General features: G+C 54.1%; 1 protein-coding gene across 3 annotated transcripts in view; it reads right to left on the bottom strand.

Moving 5' to 3' along the window:
• Positions 1–386: 386 nt before the first annotated feature.
• The window catches only part of OLFML2A (olfactomedin like 2A), a 30,136-nt gene continuing 10,014 nt past the window's right edge, over positions 387–20,508 (bottom strand). For 2 of the 3 annotated variants that reach the window (XM_087419102.1, XM_087419101.1), the window contains exons 3-9: positions 15,529–15,636; positions 12,375–12,584; positions 10,239–10,488; positions 8,935–9,159; positions 7,838–8,062; positions 6,594–6,779; positions 387–4,870 (exon numbers count right to left, since the gene is read on the bottom strand). In XM_087419102.1, the coding sequence (XP_087275228.1) occupies positions 4,266–4,870; positions 6,594–6,779; positions 7,838–8,062; positions 8,935–9,159; positions 10,239–10,488; positions 12,375–12,584; positions 15,529–15,636 (1,809 nt within the window). In that variant the 3' untranslated portion in view covers positions 387–4,265. The remainder of the gene's footprint in view (positions 4,871–6,593; positions 6,780–7,837; positions 8,063–8,934; positions 9,160–10,238; positions 10,489–12,374; positions 12,585–15,528; positions 15,637–20,508) is intronic. The other variant, XM_004423438.3, reaches the window with a different exon arrangement.

The following is a 20,508-nucleotide window of genomic DNA, read 5'->3' on the forward strand; positions in this document are numbered from 1 at the left end:
GGGAAACGTGGACCAAGTGATGCTCAGCGCCCCCTCCCCGATTCTGTGATACTCTCTTTTTCCCAGAAAAGCGTTTCTTTTTGTTTTTACCTCTCCCTCTGCCCCATTCTCTGATCCAGGAGCGAGTGTCAGCAGCCGTTCTCTCTCTACAGTTGGCACAAGGAGGTGGGGAAAGGGGCTGAACATCTTTGGGAACGACTCGCTTCTCCTCTCCACCAGGAGGGGCCTGGTTTTCAGCCTGAGTTGGACTCTTCTCCCTAGTTCATTAGTCACATCAGTTTCCAGCAACAGTATAGAGACAAGGTCAATTTTCATAACAAACGAAGTATTTTTTAAAAAGTTATTAAATGTCTGTGTTATGATAAGGATGCAGACAGAGCAATTAGTCAACTTTTAAATCAAGCTTTTGATCATGTATTTATTTAGGTATATGTCACCTCACTGCAAAAAAAGGTCTTGTGGCAACTTACAAAAATATATAAAATACAGTAGAATAAAAATAAAGAAATCAAGGTAAAAGCAAAAGCAGACAGATAGAATGAAGCCAGAGTCCAGTAGGAGACTCAGTATGACTGTTAAAAATTATCTCAAATTTCACTTTGAGCTTCCCAGTGGCCAAAGCAAAGAAGAAAACATGACTAGTTACAAGGTTCCTAACTACAGTTAGTTTGGGGCTTTGGTATAAAAACAGATCTGGTTCAAATCTTGACTCTACTACTCGTTAGATGGGTGACCCTGAGCAGTTTGCTTAACCTCTCAGAACTTGAGGTTCATCACCTGTAATGGGGAAAAATAACACTGACCTTGGGGGTTCCTGGGTGGATTAGTGATAATGTATGCAAAGGTGCCTTCTAGCTCTAGGAGGGTGCTGCTTAGGCCCTCGGCTGCCCTTTGTCCTCACTAAGCTGCAGGTCCTCAGTCGTAAGAGGGAGTTGACACCTGTCCCCCGTCAGTCCCTACCTTGCCCAAGTGCGCAGCACGTAAGAGGCAGAGCCAGATTCCAACCCAGGACTCCCCAACTCCTATCCAGCGCTCCCTGACAGCCATCCACTTCTGTGACCTCCTGTCACCAGAGTGGTTTCCAAAGCTGTCACGGGGCAAAAGATGCTTTGGAACACGCGGGCTTTCAGGAGCCCTCAAATCATTCCTAGGAAAACCCCCAGGCCTTACCTTTAGGGCTGCCCCGAAGGCAGGGGCCCCTTCCTTTCCTGCCAGACAGAGCAGATTCACTGTAAGACCTGGAAATCTCTAGGGAGGCCTAAAGGCGGCAGGCAAAGCCCCTTCATGGGTCACGTCGTTCAGAAACACCAGAGACAGCGCCTGTGCCTTCTCTGCCGAGGTCAGGAGGACACGCCGGCCCTCCCCGTCCAGGCCCGTCCTGGTTTGAAGTACCTGTTGCCAATGTAACAAAGCCCAAGGCGGGTATAAACAAGCTGAGGGGGCTCAGATTTCCTTTAGCGCTCACAGGTTTGCACTCGTAGGCTGGCTCCAGTTCCCTCACAAAAACCCTTCCACTGACAGGACAAAATCCAATTGTCTTAGAATTTTCTTATTTCTATTAATTTACACTCAACTTTGTTTCAAATGTGACTGGAGGCAGTCACCCCTGGGCCTAGCATTCAAGGCTCTTGACAAGCTGACTCATTCGTGGGTCTTCTACGTGGATGTGGTTTGCGACCTGGCCACACTGGATAAAAGCAACAGCCACTGTTTCTGGAGCTGCCCCTGGAGGTGCACACAGCTGGCAAAGAACAGATCCTGAGCAGCCCTGAAACCCTGACTCTGGCACAGACTAAGCTGCTGTGTGACCTTGGGTAAGTCCCTTCACCTCAGTTTCCTCATCCGTAGAATGGGCACATCCAGGTAGCTACCTGCCACTGTTGGGAAGGTGCAAGGATATGCACGCGGCACGCGTAGCACAGTCTTGATGGTCAACCACCGATGGCTATGTTACCTGATTCTGAAACTTGGCTCTCCGCTTAACTGTCCACGTGACAAGTGACTTAACTTCTCTGGGCCCCAGTTCGACTCTGTAAAATGAGGAAAATACCCTACCCACCACACCACCCATGTACAAGGGCATGAAAGCAGGAGCTTGGTGAATGTTTGGCGGCTGCAGCCAACACCATCTCCCCCAGAAAACCAATTTTCGTTGTCCTTTAATTTTTCAAAAGCAGCCCATCCTAACTTTCCCTTTTCTGAGACTCGTGGAGAAAGAGGGGCCTGCACACTCCTCGCATGGTTGGGCTGTGATATCACGAAAGACAGTCTTGTAAAACCCACACCCAGGGCCTGGGGAAACGCGGGGCCTCGCAGCCCCCTGAAGAGGCTGTAAGCGGAGCCCGCGGCCGCCGGCTGGGTGGGGGAGGCTGGATGTGTCCACCACCATGAGTCAAGCCTGGCTTGGCTGGGGTGTCATCATTCCCCTTTATTTCAGGGGTGAGTTACAGCTTAAACAGCACCTGACGACGCCTAAAAGAAATGTAGTCTGCACAAATGCGTTTCCTTACGCTCTCGGTGTGCAGCCGGGTGTTCAGATATACCGATATCCCAGGAGCTGGCGTTGGGGGCAGGATGAGGGGAGTGTCCAGGGTTTGTATACGGATCAGCAAATACCCTTCAAAGGAGCTGCGATGGCTTGGGCACTGGTAGTCTACTGCCTTCCCAGGCAGAGCTGCCTCTCAGCTGGGAGAATAAAGGATACAGAGGAAGCCCTTCTGGAAGGAGACCAGCTGCGTCCTGTTCCCAGTGTGGCCCCGAGCCACCCTCTAAACCTTTCTGGGCCTATTTCTTCTTTGGTGAAACAGGGAGTTGGACTGGAGAACTTCTTTCCAGCTCTAAAAATACTGTCCAAAGCAGATGAGGCCAGGCTGGAAGGTCCTGTCCTCTGGACTGCCTGAGCCTGTGGCTCTGGGAAGCCATCAGCAGCACCAGGTGAGGTGGCCCACCTGTGCATCCTCAGCCCCAAGTCCTGGACTCGGGGCAGCCCTGGCACCCACCTCTCTGAAGCCAGGAACAGTCCGGTCCACAGACCACGCCCCTACACTCCTTGCCTCCCAGCTTCCACCCTCCGGCTCTTCTCTGCAACCAGAAGGTCCAGTGCTTCTCCTGGCCGCGACTGCTCAGATATCTCAGCCTTCCCCAGACCCCCAGGCTGCCGGGCCAGCCTCCCAAATGACCAGGTCGGGACCAAAAAGGAAGAGGGAACCTGTTTTATCCTGGCAGCACCCTGACCTTGGGCCGAGGGCCTCGCTCATAGCAGACCTGGAAGTATCCCTGAGTGTGTATAGGTTGTGGGTTCAAAGGCCCAGAGAGAAAGCACGAGGTGGACCCCAGGCCCAAAGGCTCTGGGAGGGACCGGGGAGAGGTCCCGTGGCCTGGGTGCGTGGCCAAAGCCAGCATTTCTGGGTGGTGAGGGAGCCTTAGGGCCTGGCCAGCGCCCACCCTGGCAGAGCTGCTGCTGGCAGGCAGCTGCCTGTAGCCTTCTCAGCTGCTGCTGCGGAAACAAATGACGGCACTGATGAAGAATAAGAGAATATGAAAATGAGCACAGAGGGAGGGCGCCTTGGAACGGGGGGCCAGTATTTTTTCTCAGGGTGTGGCTTCTTCTCAGTGGTTGGGTGACCGTGGAGGTTTGGAATGTGGTCCAACAGCAGGTGGGGTGGGGTGGGGGTGCTGGCCAAAGGCAAGGAGCACGGACATTAATCAAGTGGCCCAAAGCCAGGGGCCACCGACAGCTCAGCCAGAACGGGGGCCTGGCGTGGTGTGCAGAGCTGGGCCTGCACCCAACACTAGCACATTGGGCCTGAAAGCTTAGGGTTTTGAGTAGCCCCAGGAAGGGAGACAGAGTTGAGAGAACAAGAGAATCAAGGGGAGAGGGAAGGGGAGAGCCTGGTCAATCTCCTCATCTGCAAAACAGCATGGCCTGCCTGATCCTAACTGAGACTATTTGGGCAAGGGATGTCGTTTCTCTGAGCCTCAGTCTCCTCGTCTGTCGAATGGGCTTAACTATCTCTACCTCCAAGGGTGGTGGTGGGAGGATTAAGTGGGTTAGTGCACGTGAAGCTCTGGGCACAGTGCCCTGCAAGTGGAAGCGATTATCATTCCCTGGGTGCTGAGGAAGCTCTATCCTGGCAGCCACATGCCCAGCACCGAGCCCTGGGCCTGGCCCCCAATAAATATTTGCTGACAGAGTCCCTCTCGGGAGTCGCCATGAGGAGCCCCATGTCCACTACCACTCCCCTCCTGCGAGCGCAGGTCCCAGCTCAGAGCACGAAGTGGAGGGTGTAGGTGAGCTGGTGGCCGTTGTCCCAGGCGTACAGCACGCGCTCCTTGGGGTTGTAGTCGATCTGGGTGGTGTAGGCGTGCTCGTTGAGGAAGGGCAGCTGCGGGCGGGCGTCGGTGCCCGTGTGGGTGTCGAAGGCGTAGGCCACCTGGCCCTCCCGCTGGTTGTAGGTGTCCACGGCGTACAGGATGCCGCACACCAGGAAGCAGTTCCCGTAGGAGTTCCGCCGCAGCCGTGTCTTCCACGTGGTCTCGCGGTGCACGGAGAGGTCGCCGGGGTCCAGGCGGCTCAGCACGATCACCTCGGGCTGGGCCTCGTCGCGGTCATCCACAGCGGGGTAGATGACCCACAGGCCGCTCTCGTCCACGGCGAAGTCGATGTCCGAGTGGCCGCGCCACTTCCAGGGCGTGGTGTCCTCGTACACCACGTCAGGCAGCAGCGCCCAGGACGCCACGAAGCGCTGCCGCAGGTCGTACTTGATGATGTTCTTGGTGAAGGCGCGGTTGTAGTAGAAGGCGCCCTGGTACACCACGTGGCCCGTGCCGATCCAGTTGTAGGGCAGCTTGTACATGTTACTCCAGCGGCCTGAGGGGCGAGGGCGGAGGGTCACGCCCGAGCCTCCCGGACAAACCCCAGCCCACCCCGGGGACCGGCGAGGCCAAGCACAGCTCTCGAGTGGCCCAGCAAGCAGCAGACACTGAGTGTACTATGCACCTGGAGCAGGGCCCGCCATCTTGTCACATCACAAAGGAGGTACTCTTATCATCCCCATTTACCAAGGTGGAAACAGGCTCAGAGGGTTCAAGGTCACCTAGTTATGGAAACGGCACAGCCAGGATTTAGACCCAGGCTGATGCCAGCCCCTGTGCTTTGTCTCAGGGCCTTTGCCCATGCTGTTCCTTCTGTCTGGACTGCCATTCCCCATCCTACCTGCCTAGGGAATGCCTCTTCATCTTTCAGAGCCCTAGGCCAACGTTACCTCCTCCAAGAAGCCTTCCCTGACCTCCCCAGTCTTGAGAGGAGCCAATCCTCTGGTCTCCCATAAGCCTTTGTCTTGGCACTTTTCATTGGCTTCCTCCACACCAGCCTGTGAGCTGCTGGAGGCAATGACCAGGTCAATTTTTTTTTTTGTGAGGAAGATCAGCCCTGAGCTAACATCCGTGCTAATCCTCCTCTTTTTGCTGAGGAAGACCAGCTCTGAGCTAATGTCTATTGCCAATCCTCCTCCTTTTTCTTACCCCCAAAGCCCCAGTAGATAGCTGTATGTCATAGTTGCACATCCTTCTAGTTGCTGTATGTGGGACGCGGCCTCAGCATGGCCAGAGAAGCGGTGCGTCAGTGTGCACCTGGATCTGAACCCGGGCCGCCAGTAGCAGAGCGCACGCACTTAACCGCTAAGCCACGGTGCCGGCCCTGACCAGTTCAGTTTTGGCCCAGCAGTGGAAAGACTCTGGCTGTTCCAGGCCATACCCTGGGACACCACAGCTCTCAGGGTAAGTCCAAACTCTTTCTTCTGCCTCAGCCTACTCTCTCATCACACTCCCCCCACCTCCCTTCTATGCCACCGTGCTTCCTCTCATTGCCAGGCCTTTGCACACGCTGGGCCTTCTGCCTGGAACACCTTTCCCTCGTGCATGGCTTACTCCTGCCCTTCTTCCTGGGATCACCTCCTCTGAGAAGTCTTCTCTGATCTCCAGGCTCGGTTCCTACAGCCCCCTGAGCTCTCCTTCTAATGCTATACTGAGCTCGTTTTTCTAAGCTTTTGCCTCCCACATTAGACTGTGTGTTTCTGGAGAAGGGTCATGTCGAAATGACCCCTTCCCCCAGCATGTCCCAGATCTGATAACCAAAATTCTGCCCTTCCCTGTGCTGAGAGCCCCATCCTGGCCCTTGCCCAGACCTGCAGCTCCTCAAAGGCCTGGGGGCCTGCTCACCTGTAAACAGGGTGATAACCCCCACCTTGTGGAGTCGTAAGGTACCACGAGCTGATGCACACGGGTGATTAGCACAGAAAAGGACTCAACAAGTGGAAACCAAGCCTTATTCCCCCCAACAGCAAGTTACACTCACGAGGGCAGCACCATATCCATCTTGTTGGCTGCTGCAGTCAGCTCCTGGCAAGGTCCTGGCCAGCACACAGGGGTGCCCTCAGATTCCCCTCCTTGGGGTGGCTGACCATTTGGAGCTAGGCCTGGCTGGGGATGTCTAGACTGCAGGAAACCACAAGGCAAGGCGGGCCAAGTGTCCCTGGGGAACCCTCCCCAGGCTGCCCCCACCCTGCCCCCTTCCCATCTCTGGTGTCCCCGACCTTGCTTGAAGTTTTCCAGGTTGCGGAATTCCACCAGGTTGTTTCCGTAGTAGTAGTTGGTGACATAGATCCTGTCATCCTTTGCGGCGGGGTCCTTCATCCAGGCTCCCTCGTGGCGTCCGTAGCTGTGGTGCCTCACAGGGGGGTCCACGGCCCGGAGGGTGCCCTCGCAGCTCCCCTCTCTGCCTGCAGGGAGGGAGGAGCGAAGCATTTGGTACGCAGACCCACAGGCCCCGAGCCAGAGCGATAACCCTGGGAACGTTCTCTGGGTCTAACTTAAATCCTTCCTGATGTTCTGTTTGCAGCCTTTTTTTTTTCTTTCCTCATAATCAAAGCAAAGTCTGATCATTATAGAAAACACAGAACATTCAGAAAAGGAGTATGGAAAAAGTAAAAATCATTCAAAATTCCATTTTCCAAAGAATTTTGAAGCATGCTGTATTTCCTTTTCTTCTTTGCATGTATAGTCATGCAGACATACTTTTAAAAACCATGATTCTTCTGAATATAGAGTTTTAGGTATCCTGTTTTTTCCCTCCACTGAGCAATTTCTCACATCATTAAGTGGCCTTTTAATGGTGTGATTTCAAGGTTCTGCCATGCCACCAGGCAGCTATGCCCTTGAATGGATTTGACTAGTCCACCCGGTGCTAGCCCTTTACATTATTTCCAGTGTTCTGACATTAGAAATAGCCTGTGAGGAAACCAGTTAAGCCGCAGCTGTTTTCCACTTGCTGATTGATCCTTTAGGAACGATTCCTAGAAATGGAATGAATGCACGTGGATCAAAGTAGGGAATGGTTTTAAGGTTTGTTATCACAGGTAGCCAAGATCCTTCCAGAAGGATGGGCTCCATGACTTAATGAGGAAGATGTCTACTAAAAGACACAAGCCAAAACCACAAACACAGACAGACAAACAGGGCCAAAGATCGGACAGAAGAAAGAAAGAAGTAAAAATAGTTGCTAGACTTGATGATGGGATTCTAGGTGACATTTTCAGAAGAATTTGTTGAAAACACTACCTGTTTGACTCTAAATGTCGTCAAACTTTTTCTGTAAAGGATCAGAGAGTAAATATTTTAGGCTTTCGAGACCACATACTTCTGTCCCAGATTCGTTTTTTCTTTTTACAACCCTTTAAAAATGTAAAAACCGTTCTTAGCTTGAGGGCTGTACAAAAACCGGCTGCAGGCTGGATCTGGCCCGCGGGCTATAGTTTGCTGACCACTGAGGCTTACTCACCTTGGCTGGGGACTTCTGGGCGTGAAGGTGGCTCGGTGGACATGGGGCTGGTGGTGGGAGTGGGGGTGGGGGTGGGGTCCGAGGCGGGGGTGCCAGGGGCCAGGTCTGCTCCCTCTGAGGCCCTAGGCCCAGCCTCGTCGTGCTCCGCCGAGTTGGGCTCTGGTGGCCTGCCCTCCACTCTGGGCGGCAGCTGTTCCAGCCAGGAAGTGCCCTTGAGGGCATTGTCTGCAGAGAGAAGACTGAGGCTCACATCCTAGCAGTACTTACTGCTGCCCAGGGTCCTCCCCAGGCCCCCAGGGCTCCCAGCTCTGGGAGGTAGGGAGGGCTTCGTGGTCAGCAGACTGGCTCCAAAGCTCCCAAGTCCCCTGTCTTAGTGGGCCTCAGCCTCCCCTCTGCGAACCGAGAGTCATGAGGCCACCCCGTCAGCCTATTGTGTTGATTAGAGGAAAATGTACATAAAACATGTGCCCAGATCCCGACAAACATGAGGTGCCAAAAACGAGACGCCTTCCCCTCCTAAGCGTCAAATACTTTGTACCAATTCTTTCATTTCCTAGATTCAGTTCCAGGAGGCAGAACCCCTTGCTCCCATTGGACAGACTTTCTCCTAGTCCACCCTCCTGGAGCCCACCCTCTAGTTTCTCTCACCCAAGATTTGCCACCTCAGGCCAGGAGGGGCGGGCACAGCCAGCTGGACCCAGGGCTCTGTCTCTCTCTGTCCCCTCACACTCACATCTCTTGGAATTCTTGGCACCCCCTCCCCCTCTTCTCCCATCCCTGCTGGCAGGGGCTTTGTTGACAGGACTTTTTCCCACATTCCTGTGGGACGTGGTTTGGGGCCATCTCTAGGCCATCCCTGACCCCCACACTTCTCTGGGCTGGCATGGATAGGGTCTGGGTGGGATCCGGGTAGGGAAAGCAGGAAGACTAAACACCACACAGCCGGGGGACAAAGACTCCTCAGCTCCAGAGACAGAGCCGTAAAGGGGTCTAAGGCAGGCTCTGCAGCCCGCTGACCTGGTTTCCAGTCCCCTCTGCCACCAACTCGCTGTGAACCTGGAGCCAGTCGCTTCACCTCTCTGAACTTGTTTCCTCACCTGGATCAAGGGTGACAGCGTGTGTGAAAGTACTCAGAAAACAGCGATGCCAGGGACAAAGGCACGGTGCTCTTGTTACTGTGACGGTGGTCCCCGGGGGATGCCCTGAGACCCCTCGACTGAGGGCTGTTACCCGACCTCTTCCTTTCCTCTCCTGGCTGGGCTTCCCATTTGCACAGGGGTTCCCCAGGCCCTGCTGTGAGGCAGCCCCAGGAGTCCGGGTCCCTGTGGGGTGGGGGCAGACGCTCTGGTCGGACAGCCTCAAAAAGGCCTGGCCTGGGCAGCCTGCCAGGGCAGGGGGCTTGTTCCCACGGGCCTTGCTGGCAGAGGCAGATGCCCGCAGCTGTTCTTGGGCAGTGCCCTGGCCAGGGGTCAGAGGGTTTGTGCAGAAGCCAGGCTAAGCTGGCAGGGATCAGGGCCAGCAGCTGGCACCAAGGCCTTGGGGAAGAGGCCCCTGAGCCCTGAGAGACCAAGAAACTAGGGGGCTCTTGAGGAAGACTGGTCTCTCACAGTTCCACTTCCCAGCCCCCTTGGACACAGGCCGGGCAGAGGGGTCTCACTGGAGGAGGCGATCAGCAGGACCCAGAAGGGGGAGCAGGCTTGGGACACCTCTCCGGGACATCAGAGGGGAGCAGACATCTGGGGAGGGTCTCAGAGGAGGAATCAGGAGCCACACCAGTGGGGATGGCTCAGAAATTTGGGTACTCTTGGAACTTTTGTCTCTTGCTCTCAGTTAATTACTTGTGGCCCTTCACTCTGATCTGGCAGGGAGCTGCAGGGAAAACACAGGAGTCTGCGGGCTCTTCTGCGGGGAGATAAGAAGTGGGAGGTGCTGGAGAGGCCACCCATTCCAAGGATTCGGCCCCTGCGTTCTCCACCCGCCTCCCTCCCCAACCCCTGGGGCAGCTGCCTGGTCATGGGTATGTTTTTTCCCTGTGAAAAAAGACTGTGAGCTCTGTGTTAGGCAGAACCTCTGGGAGATACAGCAAGTGCATAGTGGACCTTCAGCATATCTTTGAATGAAGAAGGGAAAGTCCAGTGAGGGCGGCGACAGTCATAAATACTGGAAAGGAACTGAGTGGCCCTTTGTGTCGGTTATGTCATTGCATCCCCAGCAAGCCCATGAGGGGGTATTAGCCCATTGAGTGGATGTGCAAAGAGCACTAACAGGTGATCAGTGGAGCTGAAGTCTGGGGCAGTCTGACTGTAGAGAAAACCCTGGATCTCTGCAGGGGGTCCTTGGGGTATGGCCATCCATCAGCAAGCCCCCACTCCCCAAGGTTCCAATCCCCCCTCCAACTCACCAGCCACGGCCTCTGTCGCCTCCTTCCTGCCCGCCTTGTAGTAGGTGATGCCTCTGACCACAGCCTGCTGCTGGGCCAGGGCCCTGGGCTTGCCTGTGGGCTGGGGGAATCTGCTCTTGCTGCCTTCCTTCCTCAGCCTCTCCGCCTTCAGCAGCTTCTCCTTAGGAGGTTTTGGGAGGCCCCTGTCTACAAAGCTCTTCTGCACGCTGCCATATTTGTGGGCGTCTTTGCCTTTCCCTCCAGCTGTGTCCTGGGAGACAAGGGAAGTCTCAGACTTGGGGGATAGTAGAAGGGCTATTACAGGGGGTCATGGAGGCTCAGCATGCGGGGGCTGGGGATGGTCATGTTGCTCCAGGCCTGACAGCCCAGGTGCTCATGAAGTCACCACTTTCCTCCCATAGTGGCTACCTCCATGGCTGGGGTGTGCCTCAGTTTCTCCACTCAGCTCTCTAGCTCCCCTGCAGGCTTGAAGCCCAGCCTGATAGTGTAGATTGCTGTCCCATTTCCCAACTTCTGTGCACTCCCCCTGGGGGGTGGACTATAGTGGTCAGCTCCCCTGAGAGGTAGCCGATCACGAGGTCAGCTTCCCATTCCTGTCTCTTTCACTCATTGGTCTCGTGTATGGGCAGGGGAGAGGTTCTCAGGCCCCTAGGCAGGGTGACCAACTGATCCCAGGGTGCCAGAACTTTCCGAGTTTCAGCACTGAAAATTCCACATCCTGGGAAACCACTCAGTCCGGGGCAAACTGGGACGGTTGGTCACCCTACCTCCGGGGCATGCAGTTCCTAACATTTTGTGAATTTTGCTATTTTACTTCCTTTTAAATGCCTCTCATGCTGGCTTGGCACAAGAACATAGGGCCTGTGACATTATCCATTGTTAGGCAGAATCTTTAGGAGATACAGCAAGTACAGTATCTAGACATTCTGTGCCGTTGCCAAAGCAGGATTCACTCGCGCCTGTGGAACTGGCACGGAATGAGCAGGAAGCCAGCAATGGGCCAAGGCACCAGGCTTCCTCCACGTTTTATCAGCATCTAGACGGTTCCAGCTGCAGACACAAATGGCCCCATCATCACCATGGCAGCACAGGAGGCCGAGAGGTGGAGAGGAAGAGTCTGGGCTTGGCAGTGACGCAGACCTGGGTTCCAGTCCGAGCGCAGCCACCCTCCCCACTGTGACCTCCCTTCTCGTTTCCTCATCTGCCAAATGGATAGTGACCATCCCTCCTCACAGGTGGTTATGGGATGAGCTGAGATAATGTCTGTTGAGGAAGTCAACTTGAGAGCAGGGATTCCACAATGTCACCTCCCTCTCTCTGCTCACCGAAAACAACACCGCTGTGGAGAGTGGCGTGGGCTGTGTCCTGCAGGCAGTGACTGGCTGAAGGGGCACGAATGGGGTGAAATCTAATCTGCACTTCATTTGCCAAGCCACACACTCTGGTGTGTGTCTATCATAGGAAGGAGCCTTTGTACAATCTGTCCACCCAAGGGGGCTCTTCTTTCTAATTTATCTGCCCAGAGGGAGAGACTTTCTATAATCTGTCTGCCTAGAAGAGGGCCTTTTTCAAATGTGTACAGAGGTGTGTTATATGCTGTGGGTGGCTCTGCCTGGTGACAAAACCCAGTGGCCCTGCTCACTCTGTGCTCGGAGTTTGACCGTGGAATGTTGGGGCTTGCTGCAGGAATTCTCCACCCCGGGTTGGGTTGGACGAAGTGGCATTAGTCTGTATGGGTCCCCATGGCATTGCCCACCTGCCCCTGAGCAGGCCGGCCCCCGCCAGCGGCCCAGCCATAGCAAGAGAGGATAGAAGATGTTTTGCTGCCCCCGACCTGGTCTCGCAGGGCCAGGCCAGGAGGGTCATCTCTACAACCTTGTCCCCACTAGTTTGGAAACAGGAATGAGAATACTGCCATATGTCCAGCTCAGGGAACAGACCCCTCGTCCGCCCCCAGCTCACAGCACAGCAGGCACCCAACCCTCACCCTGCCAGGGACTCTCTGCTGTGCCAGCCCTCAGCCCTGTCCTACAGCCCCAAACTCCCATTCACCTGGCCCTCAGGGCTGAAGTCCTGGCACACTGTGCTCCCAAGCCCACTCACCTTCTGGCCCCACAATCAGAGCCATGGCCTCACCTGAGCCTTGCTAGCAGGGCCAGTGGCCGGGGCGGCGGCAGGGGCTGAGGCTGCGTCCTTCTGCAGCAGCTGGAGGCCCAGGCTGGAGAGCTCCTTCTTGATGCTCATCATGATGGCCGAGTGGTTCTCGTAGTGCTTCAGCTGCTCGCTGACGTGGCGCATGCTCTCCCTCACCACCTCGTTCTCCCGGCTCAGGTTGGCTTTGATGCTCTGTGGGGGCGGGACCCGAGGTCTCTAGCCTCCTCTGACTGCCGCCCCCCCCCGGCCTGCGGGGGACACCCCAGCTTCTGCCAACAGGCTTTGCTGCCCAGTCTCCTAAGCAGGGCACAGGGGTAGGGGTGGGGGCGGCACCACCGAGCATGGGTGGAAATAAAGCACGCTGCTAAGAAACCCTATTAAATTTTCATTTAAAAAGTGAATGAATGAAAAAATAGATAATATGTCCAAAGTACTAAATTAAAAAGGTATAAATGGGTATAAAAATGTCTCCCTCCCACCTTTGTTTCTCAGTGCCAACAACTGTTAGGGTTTCTATTTTTTTTTTTTTTTTAACACTTTGTTTTTTCACATGAGCCTACTTTGGGAACTCTTCCGTCTCTGTGTATATAGCACTCCCCATTCCGTTTACCGGCTACACGGTAGGCCACTGGATGCCCGGGCCATAAGGTATTCAGCCAGTCCCTATGGATCCACCATTTAAGTCGCTACCAATCTTTTGCTACTTTAAAATTACCTTTTAATTTCACAAGTAATACACAAACACATAAATAACTTCTTTTTATAAAATACTCAAACAATGCAGCTCTCTGGGGTTTTGCTGTGGGTGAGTCTGATCCCTCTCAGTCACCCAGTCTCCGACTTCTCTTCCTGCGGTGTTGGCTCCTCGCGCAGCACCGAGCCCGGCCTTTACTCCCGGTCTTGTTCTCCTGCCCTGCCTGTCTCTTCCTTGCTGGGGCCCTGCCTGGCTTTAGCACCCCCGGTGACCCCACCATCCCCCCTATCTACCCTTGGTTCTGAATCCTGCTGGGAACAGATGGACTGCTCAGAACCACCATCCTCTCTGTGGATCCTCTGTCCCAGGGATCCCCACGCTGGGCTGTTGCCCTGGATGGCCTCAGCCACTGGGCAGGACTCAGGAAACTAGGTATCAGCCTCAGGTCCCCAAAGCCCCAGCAGGTCTGGGGTGTGTGTGGAATTCCTTTAACTAAGTCTACTTCTCAGCTGAAGCAGGAGAGACTAGAGTCAGATGCAGGAAGCACCTCTTTCCCGTGGAGCCCTGGTGCATCAGAATTATGAGTTCAGAATTTCCCTGATAGAAATTTTTACAGAGGAGAAGATAACCTAAGAGTGATTCATGTCCGTTCAGCCCTGGGTATAAACAGATTCGGGGACCAAGAGGCAGCAAGGCAGGAATCGGACAGAGCTGGGTTCAAATCCTTGCCCTCTATTTCCTGGCTGGGTAAACTCGAGCTAGTGAATTCACCTCTCTGAGCCTCAGTTTCTCTGCCTGTAAAATGAAGATCTTTATCATAATCACAACTAAACGTGAGAGTTAGTGTGGGGACCAGAAAGACTAGGGAACGAGACAGTGCCCTCTAAACTAGATCACAGGGAAGACGGAAGTCAAACCGTATAAGGCAGGTTTCTCAACCTCAGCACTACTGACATTTCTCAGATGGCTGTGCGTTGTGGGGCTGTCCTGTGCATTGTAGGATGTGTAGCCGTATCCCCAGCCTCTACCCACAAGAAGCCAATAGCATCCACCGCCCCCTCCCCCAAGTTGTGACAACCAAAAATGTCTCCAGATATTGCCAACTGTCCCCTGGGGAGCAAAACTGCCCCTGGTTGAGAACCACTGGTGTAAGGGAAGAGAGCAGAGGGAAGCTGGGACCCCACATTGCTGCCTGACCCCCTGGGATGTTTTTCCCTTGGGCAGAGGGAGCCAGCTCCCCCCGAGTGTGGCTGGTCGCTCCACCTCCTCCCAGGGTTAGCAAAAAGCTTTTTTGTTTTTTTCATAGTTATCACTTAGCAAACAGAAGCAAAGCACAGATAATGCAAAACAGAAGACAATTAAAAAATCATTCCTTTGTTGCTGCAGAAATCATTTCTGATTTGTTCCAGGCCCAGCAGACGTACCCTCCAGATCGTCTGGCTCATAGTTACATGAAGTGAGTTAAGATTTCCTGAGATGACAAGAGGAAGGCTCAAAGGAGGATAACTGTGGAGCTGGCAATAGGAAAGCCTGGCGTGGACCAGGTGCAGAGGAAATACTGGTGCACAGTGGAAACTCAACAACTGTTACCTTTCTCCCATGCTGGCATGGGCCTGGCACACAGAAGATGCTCACCAAATGCTTTTTGAACAATTAAAGCCACTGTGACCCCAACTTTGGGGATACTAAGGGGTTAATCTCCCACCCTGGGGCACAGGATGGCCAGGTGCCCCCTCTCTCTGGAAAGGAAGCTGAGAAAGGAAGCCCCCACGCCCGCTCCTGGCAGCTGCATGTCTGCAGGCTCCCAGCAGCCCAGCGGGGGCCGGATGCAGGAAACAGGCGGAGGCCAGGCTATGCCAGCAGAGATGCAAACCTTGAACCTGCAGCCTGGACCCCCACGCTTGCCCAACTCTGTCCCTATCTTCAGGGGGCAGTCCCGGCTGCCTGCCTAGCTCTCCAGCACATTCGCCTTGACCAGGAGAAGATGCTCAGCCCCTCTGCCTCCACTGCAGGGGGTACTGGGCCAGCCACGCTGCCTCACGCCTGGCCCCAGGGGGCTTGGCCAGCCAGCCCCGCACCACCCTAGAGGGGCACCCCTCACGTGATATTTATGTGAATGGTGGCCCTGGAGTTGCACAACGTGTGTGTCCTGGTCTTGGTGAACTGAGGGTTCCAGCCCCCTCTACACCCCTTTCATACAACCAGCAAGTGCCTCAGTTTCTCCACGCAGCCTTCCAGCTTCCTGCAGACCTTTAAGCCCCATTCAGACCTCTTCCCCAAAATCTGAACGTGTGGCTTGCATTGCCCTCTCTCAGCTCCCTGCTAGAGTCCCGCTTTCAACGGCCACCAGGGTCCAGACAGCATTGCCCGGGCCCCTTCGGACACTGCCCTTGGCCCCGGGCACTGTACCAGCCTGGCCTCTGGCTTGAGCCCCGCCCTCACCTCTTCCAGCGTGTTCATCTGGGAGGCCACCTTGTGGACGTAGGCGTGCACTTTCATCAGGTCCATGCTGTACAAGGCGCCCTCCAGGAGATCCACCATGGACTGCAGCTGCCAGGGAAGGCAGACGGTCAGGGAAAGGGCAGAGCACAGGGCAAGGCACGAAGGGTGTAAGAGGAGCCCCACCACGGGACCCCAGAACCCCAGGGCCTCAGAGCAGCCTGTTTGGGCCCTCAGCGCCCACTAGACCCAGCCTGCTAATAATCACAAGGAAAGTGACAGACTCCATCTCTTGCACTTACCATGTGGCAGGCCCTGTGCCACGGCCTTGCACGAGCCATTCCACTTAACCCTCACAACAATCTGGGCAGTGGACACGGAAGGAGTTCCATCCCCATCCCCTGGGATCCCTCCTCCTGTCTCGTGCCCATTCTGGCTTCCACGTGCCTCCCTTTTAACAGCCTGCACCTGAGACTCTCTTCCAAAAGCCGCTTTGTCCCCCAAAGTGCCTGGGAGTGTATGTCCCCCTGGTGCAGCCCTTCGGCAATGCCTGACTGGGGTGGGCATCTATAAGCCCAGCTCTCTAGCCCCAGTGGGGATAACTGAGCTGTTATTCCACACCAGCATCCCCCTGAGGCTGGCACTCAGCCTGAGACCACACCCCTGCTGGACTTCCTTCCCTTCCCGCCTCTCACCTCTCCCCTTTGGTACGTTTCTCCTGGGAGTGCTTTCATAAGAAATCGCCTGCACATGAGTCACTCGCCTCAGGGTCTGCTTCTAGGGCCCCAACGGAAGACAAGGTCTGGACGACTGTCATCTTCCTCTTACAGACTGGGAAGCTGCAGCTCAGAGAGGTGAAGTGACTTGCCCAAGGCCACCCAGCTGTTAAATCGTGGAGCCAGGAGCAGAACCCAGATTGGTATAAACTAAAACCTCTTTCCTATCATGCTTGAATGCTCCTTCTTGTGTTCAGATGGGGAAACTGAGGCCACGAGACGGGGAGGAGCTTGCACAACAGGTCAGTGGCAGATGCCCAGCCCTGGGCTCTTCCCTGCAGCCACCCCTCCCCTTCTCCTGTCTGTCACACCTCATCAGGATATGACACTGTCCTCCAGATGGCCAAGATGCCAGAAAGAGTGTCAGGGAAAGCTTGGCACAAGGGGCCGGTTGGGAAATCAGCTTCCCCTGGCTTCTCGGGAAGGGCAGGTCCTCCGCCCACCCGCCTGGTGGCCCCAGTCCGAGCCCGGCGGCACTTCTCAGAGCCTGAGCAGGCCAGCGCTCCCATCTGGCCCTGGCCAGCTGCTTCCAAAACAGTTCTACTCCCACTGTCGCAGGGTGTTCAAGTTGTCTGAAGCCAGAGAGCTTTTCTCTGAGTAGACTCTGATCTCTAAAACAAAAAAAGGGAGGGGAGGGCTCTGATGGAAGCAGGGGTAGGACCTCGAGTCTTGTCTGCTCCCCTACAACCTCGCTCAGGCCCTGAGGGGTTGCACAGTACCCCTAGGGCGCTGTGGAGCACAGTTTGAGAACCATGCACATAGACTCGTCCGTGCTGCAGCTTCCTTCTCTGTGAAACGAGGCAACAGACAGCTGGTGGGGGCAGCCATGTCTGGACAGGGCTCAGCACAGAGTGGGCACGCAGCAAGGACTGCACGAATATTGGCAATAACGACAGCTATTCCAGGGGACTAAACTGGAACCTCCCAGCTTCACTCTGCTGCCTTTATGGCCACCAAAACTGCGTTCCCAAAGCACAGCTGTGACTGGGTCTCTCTCCTGCTAATAACTGGACATGGCTCCCCACTTTCCCTGCGTGCCTTCTCATCCCCCGAGCCTGGCATTCGAGCCCTCCCTGATCTGCCCCTGCCACCACTGTAAGCCTCAGCAAATGTTTAGTCTGGGCCAGACACTAAGGACAGTGACGAGCAAGACAGACACACGCCTGCATGGTCCCTCACAGGCTGTCAAGGAACACAGTCATACACAGGTGCCCAGAGCAGAGAACAGACGGTAACACACAGGAGCCCAGATCATTCATGACGGGGCCCTGACCTTGTCTGGGAGTGGATGAGGATTAGGAAAGTCTGCCAGGAGGAAGTTTTATATGAGCTGAGCTCTGAAGGAGCAGCACCAATCAGGCAAAGATGACAGAAGGAAATTCCAGGCAAAGTGAACAGCTTGTGCAAAGAGCTGGGGGTAAGAAGGAACATAGTGTGTTCGAGCCACACTACTCAAAGTGTGGTCTGCAGACCAGTACTGGTCCACACTGCTTGTTACTAGTCTGTGATAAAATAATCACAAAAAGTGAGAGTATGCTTTTATAAATTTTTAGAGCCATTTGACAGGGCAATTTTATATCTGGGGACTCTGATAACAGAAGACTGGACTTTTATTTTGCATTTCTGTTTTTGTTTCGTTTTTCTAATCATTCATTTTTATAGTATTTTACGACAGTATTGTTTCTTGACAGATTTTTAAAAAACTGGTCTTTCATCACAGATAGTTTGAGAAGTATTGTGTTAGAGGAACTGACAGGCAGCTAGCAGGGCTGGAACAGAGAGAGGGCAGGGAGGCATCCTGTGCCACACCCACTCCACGTGTTCTCACCCAGAATGCCCTCATTCGGCTCTGCCTGAGGGACTCCTACACATCCCTCAAAGCCCAGTTCTAATGTCATCTCTTCCTCTGGGTTCCCACAGGCCCTGGGACATCCCTCAGCTCTTAGGATGTCAATGAGGCAGACTATCTTCTCTTCCCCCTTCAACCCCCGCCGCCGGGTCAATCCTACCACCACCCCACTCCAGTCCTATAATGCTGAGTGAAAACCCTCATGGCTGCTGTGCACCAAAAAAGCTTAAGGGACAATGGGCTCCCGGCTGAGAGAATTGCCTAGTGACCCCTCCAGTGGGCAAGGGCACACAGCAGAGAATTCCTGGGTTCAAGTCTTAGTGGTGCCAATTTCTTGCTGTGTGATCTTAGGCAAGTCACCATCCCCCTCTGGACCTCAGATTCCCCCACAAAAAGCTAGGATGATAAGTTCCCTCTCCAAAGGCTTGTGGCAAAGATTCAGCTAGCCAGTGTTTATGAAAAGGTTTTGTGTAGGCTGATGTCAAGTATGCTTACAATTGAGTTACTGAGAAGTGGACTGAAGCAGAAGTTGCTTTGTCCCTGTAACTGAAGCCTGGCCTACGGCCTCAGTGCCTGGAGTCTGCAGGGCCCGAGGGAGGCCACAGAGGGACAGTGTGGTCCAGGGACTGCCGAGGGTCAGGAGGCCACTTGGCCTAAAATTCAACACCCCCCCAACTTCGGGAGTTTTGGTTTCCATTTAGTTGTTACAAAAATAAAACTAAAGTTAAATTTAAAGAAAACATTTTTAGCTAAATGTCGTGAGACAATTCTTGATGAGTCTCTTGCTTTTCTGAGTGTCTCGCGTGCAGAGGCGGTGACTGTCCAGGCCATCTTGTTGTATGTGAACAGCCTTGGACCAGAGACAGCATTTCCCCCAGGAGCAAGAAAGGCATGCTCAGTGTCCATTATAAAGAGTGGGCATGCTCGGTGTCCATTATAAAAGATTTGGATTCTCCAAGTTGGGGCTCCTTTGTTGAAAAACACCCCAGTGTGTGTGCAGGTGTTATCCACCCTCACTACATCACCCTGTGGGAACTGGAGCTGGGAGACCAGTGCAAGGAAGTGCAGACACTCTGGCCGCCGTGAGTACTTGAGTCCTTCGTCTCTCTGGCTTGCGTCTTCTGCCAGCATCCAGAAGCCGGCAGGCTAGCTTGTTAGCTTACAAGTAGGGTAACATCTCAGTTGACTTCACAGTTCTTGATACCAGAAAGGCAAAAGAGACACTCAGATGTTCGGAAGAAATTATAAAAGAAAAAGATACTCTCAAAAGACACCAAATAATCTGGTCCTTTACAAAAAGGAAGACACGAGAGCAAGGTGGTTTAGAACACATGCTTTGGGGCCGGCCCCGTGGCTTAGTGGTTAAGTGCGTGCGCTCCGCTGCTGGCGGCCCGGGTTTGGATCCCGGGTGCGCACCGAGGCACCACTCCTCCAGCCATGCTGAGGCCGTGTCCCACATACAGCAACTAGAAGGATGTGCAGCTATGACAGACAACTATGTACTGGGGCTTTGGGGGAAAAATAAATAAATAAAATCTTTAAAAAAAAAAAAAAAAAAAAAAAAGAACACATGCTTTGGACACAGCAGGACCTGGGTTCAAATCCCAGCACCCCCAGGCGCACCAAGCACCAAGCAGAGCACGGTCTGAATGGCAGAAAGGTGCCTGGCTGGCCGTGGGGACTGAAATGGCACATGCCTATCTGAGCCATGGGTCCCAGCAGTGGGCCCTGGCATGGGGCTGTGACCCCAGAGATGGTGCTTCTTTCTAATCTGCCTATGGGGGAGGGTAGGCACAAAAGTCACATAAAAGTATGGTACAGGCTTGAGGCTACAAATCGTTAAGTGAGAGCTTGGGCCAGTTACCTAAATTCTCCAAAATCAGTTTTCTTGCCTATAAAACGAGGACAAAGATCCCATATTTCACAGAATGGTTTAAGAATTTATAGAAATAACATGTAAAAAGAGCTTAGCACAACATCTGGCATGCAGGTGGTACTTGCATATCGGAAATGTTATTATTAACATTAAAAGCAATACAAGCCACAGAATTTAAAATTTAAAATACTCTATAGAGGTGCTGAGAGATGAACTGGTTTGGGTAAAATGCCGGACACTGGAATAGATAAGGGGCCATATTCAGGTAAACTAGCCAGAGAATGCTGCCTCCACCACTTACTGGTGTAATGGTCTGGGGCAAGAAGTGGCTTCCCCTCAGGGAGCCTCTGTTTCCTCATCTGTGAAATGGGAGGATAAGAGCGCCTGCCTTAGCGTGTGTGGACTCTTCACGGGAAGGACGGCCTGGCCCAGCCCATGCTGGATACCCACCCAGGAGGTGTTCCCATCCCCACTCTCACTCC

Source organism: Ceratotherium simum, chromosome 29, assembly GCF_057802395.1.
Source record: "Ceratotherium simum simum isolate JZ-2026a chromosome 29, ASM5780239v1, whole genome shotgun sequence".
Lineage (NCBI taxonomy): Eukaryota > Metazoa > Chordata > Mammalia > Perissodactyla > Rhinocerotidae > Ceratotherium > Ceratotherium simum.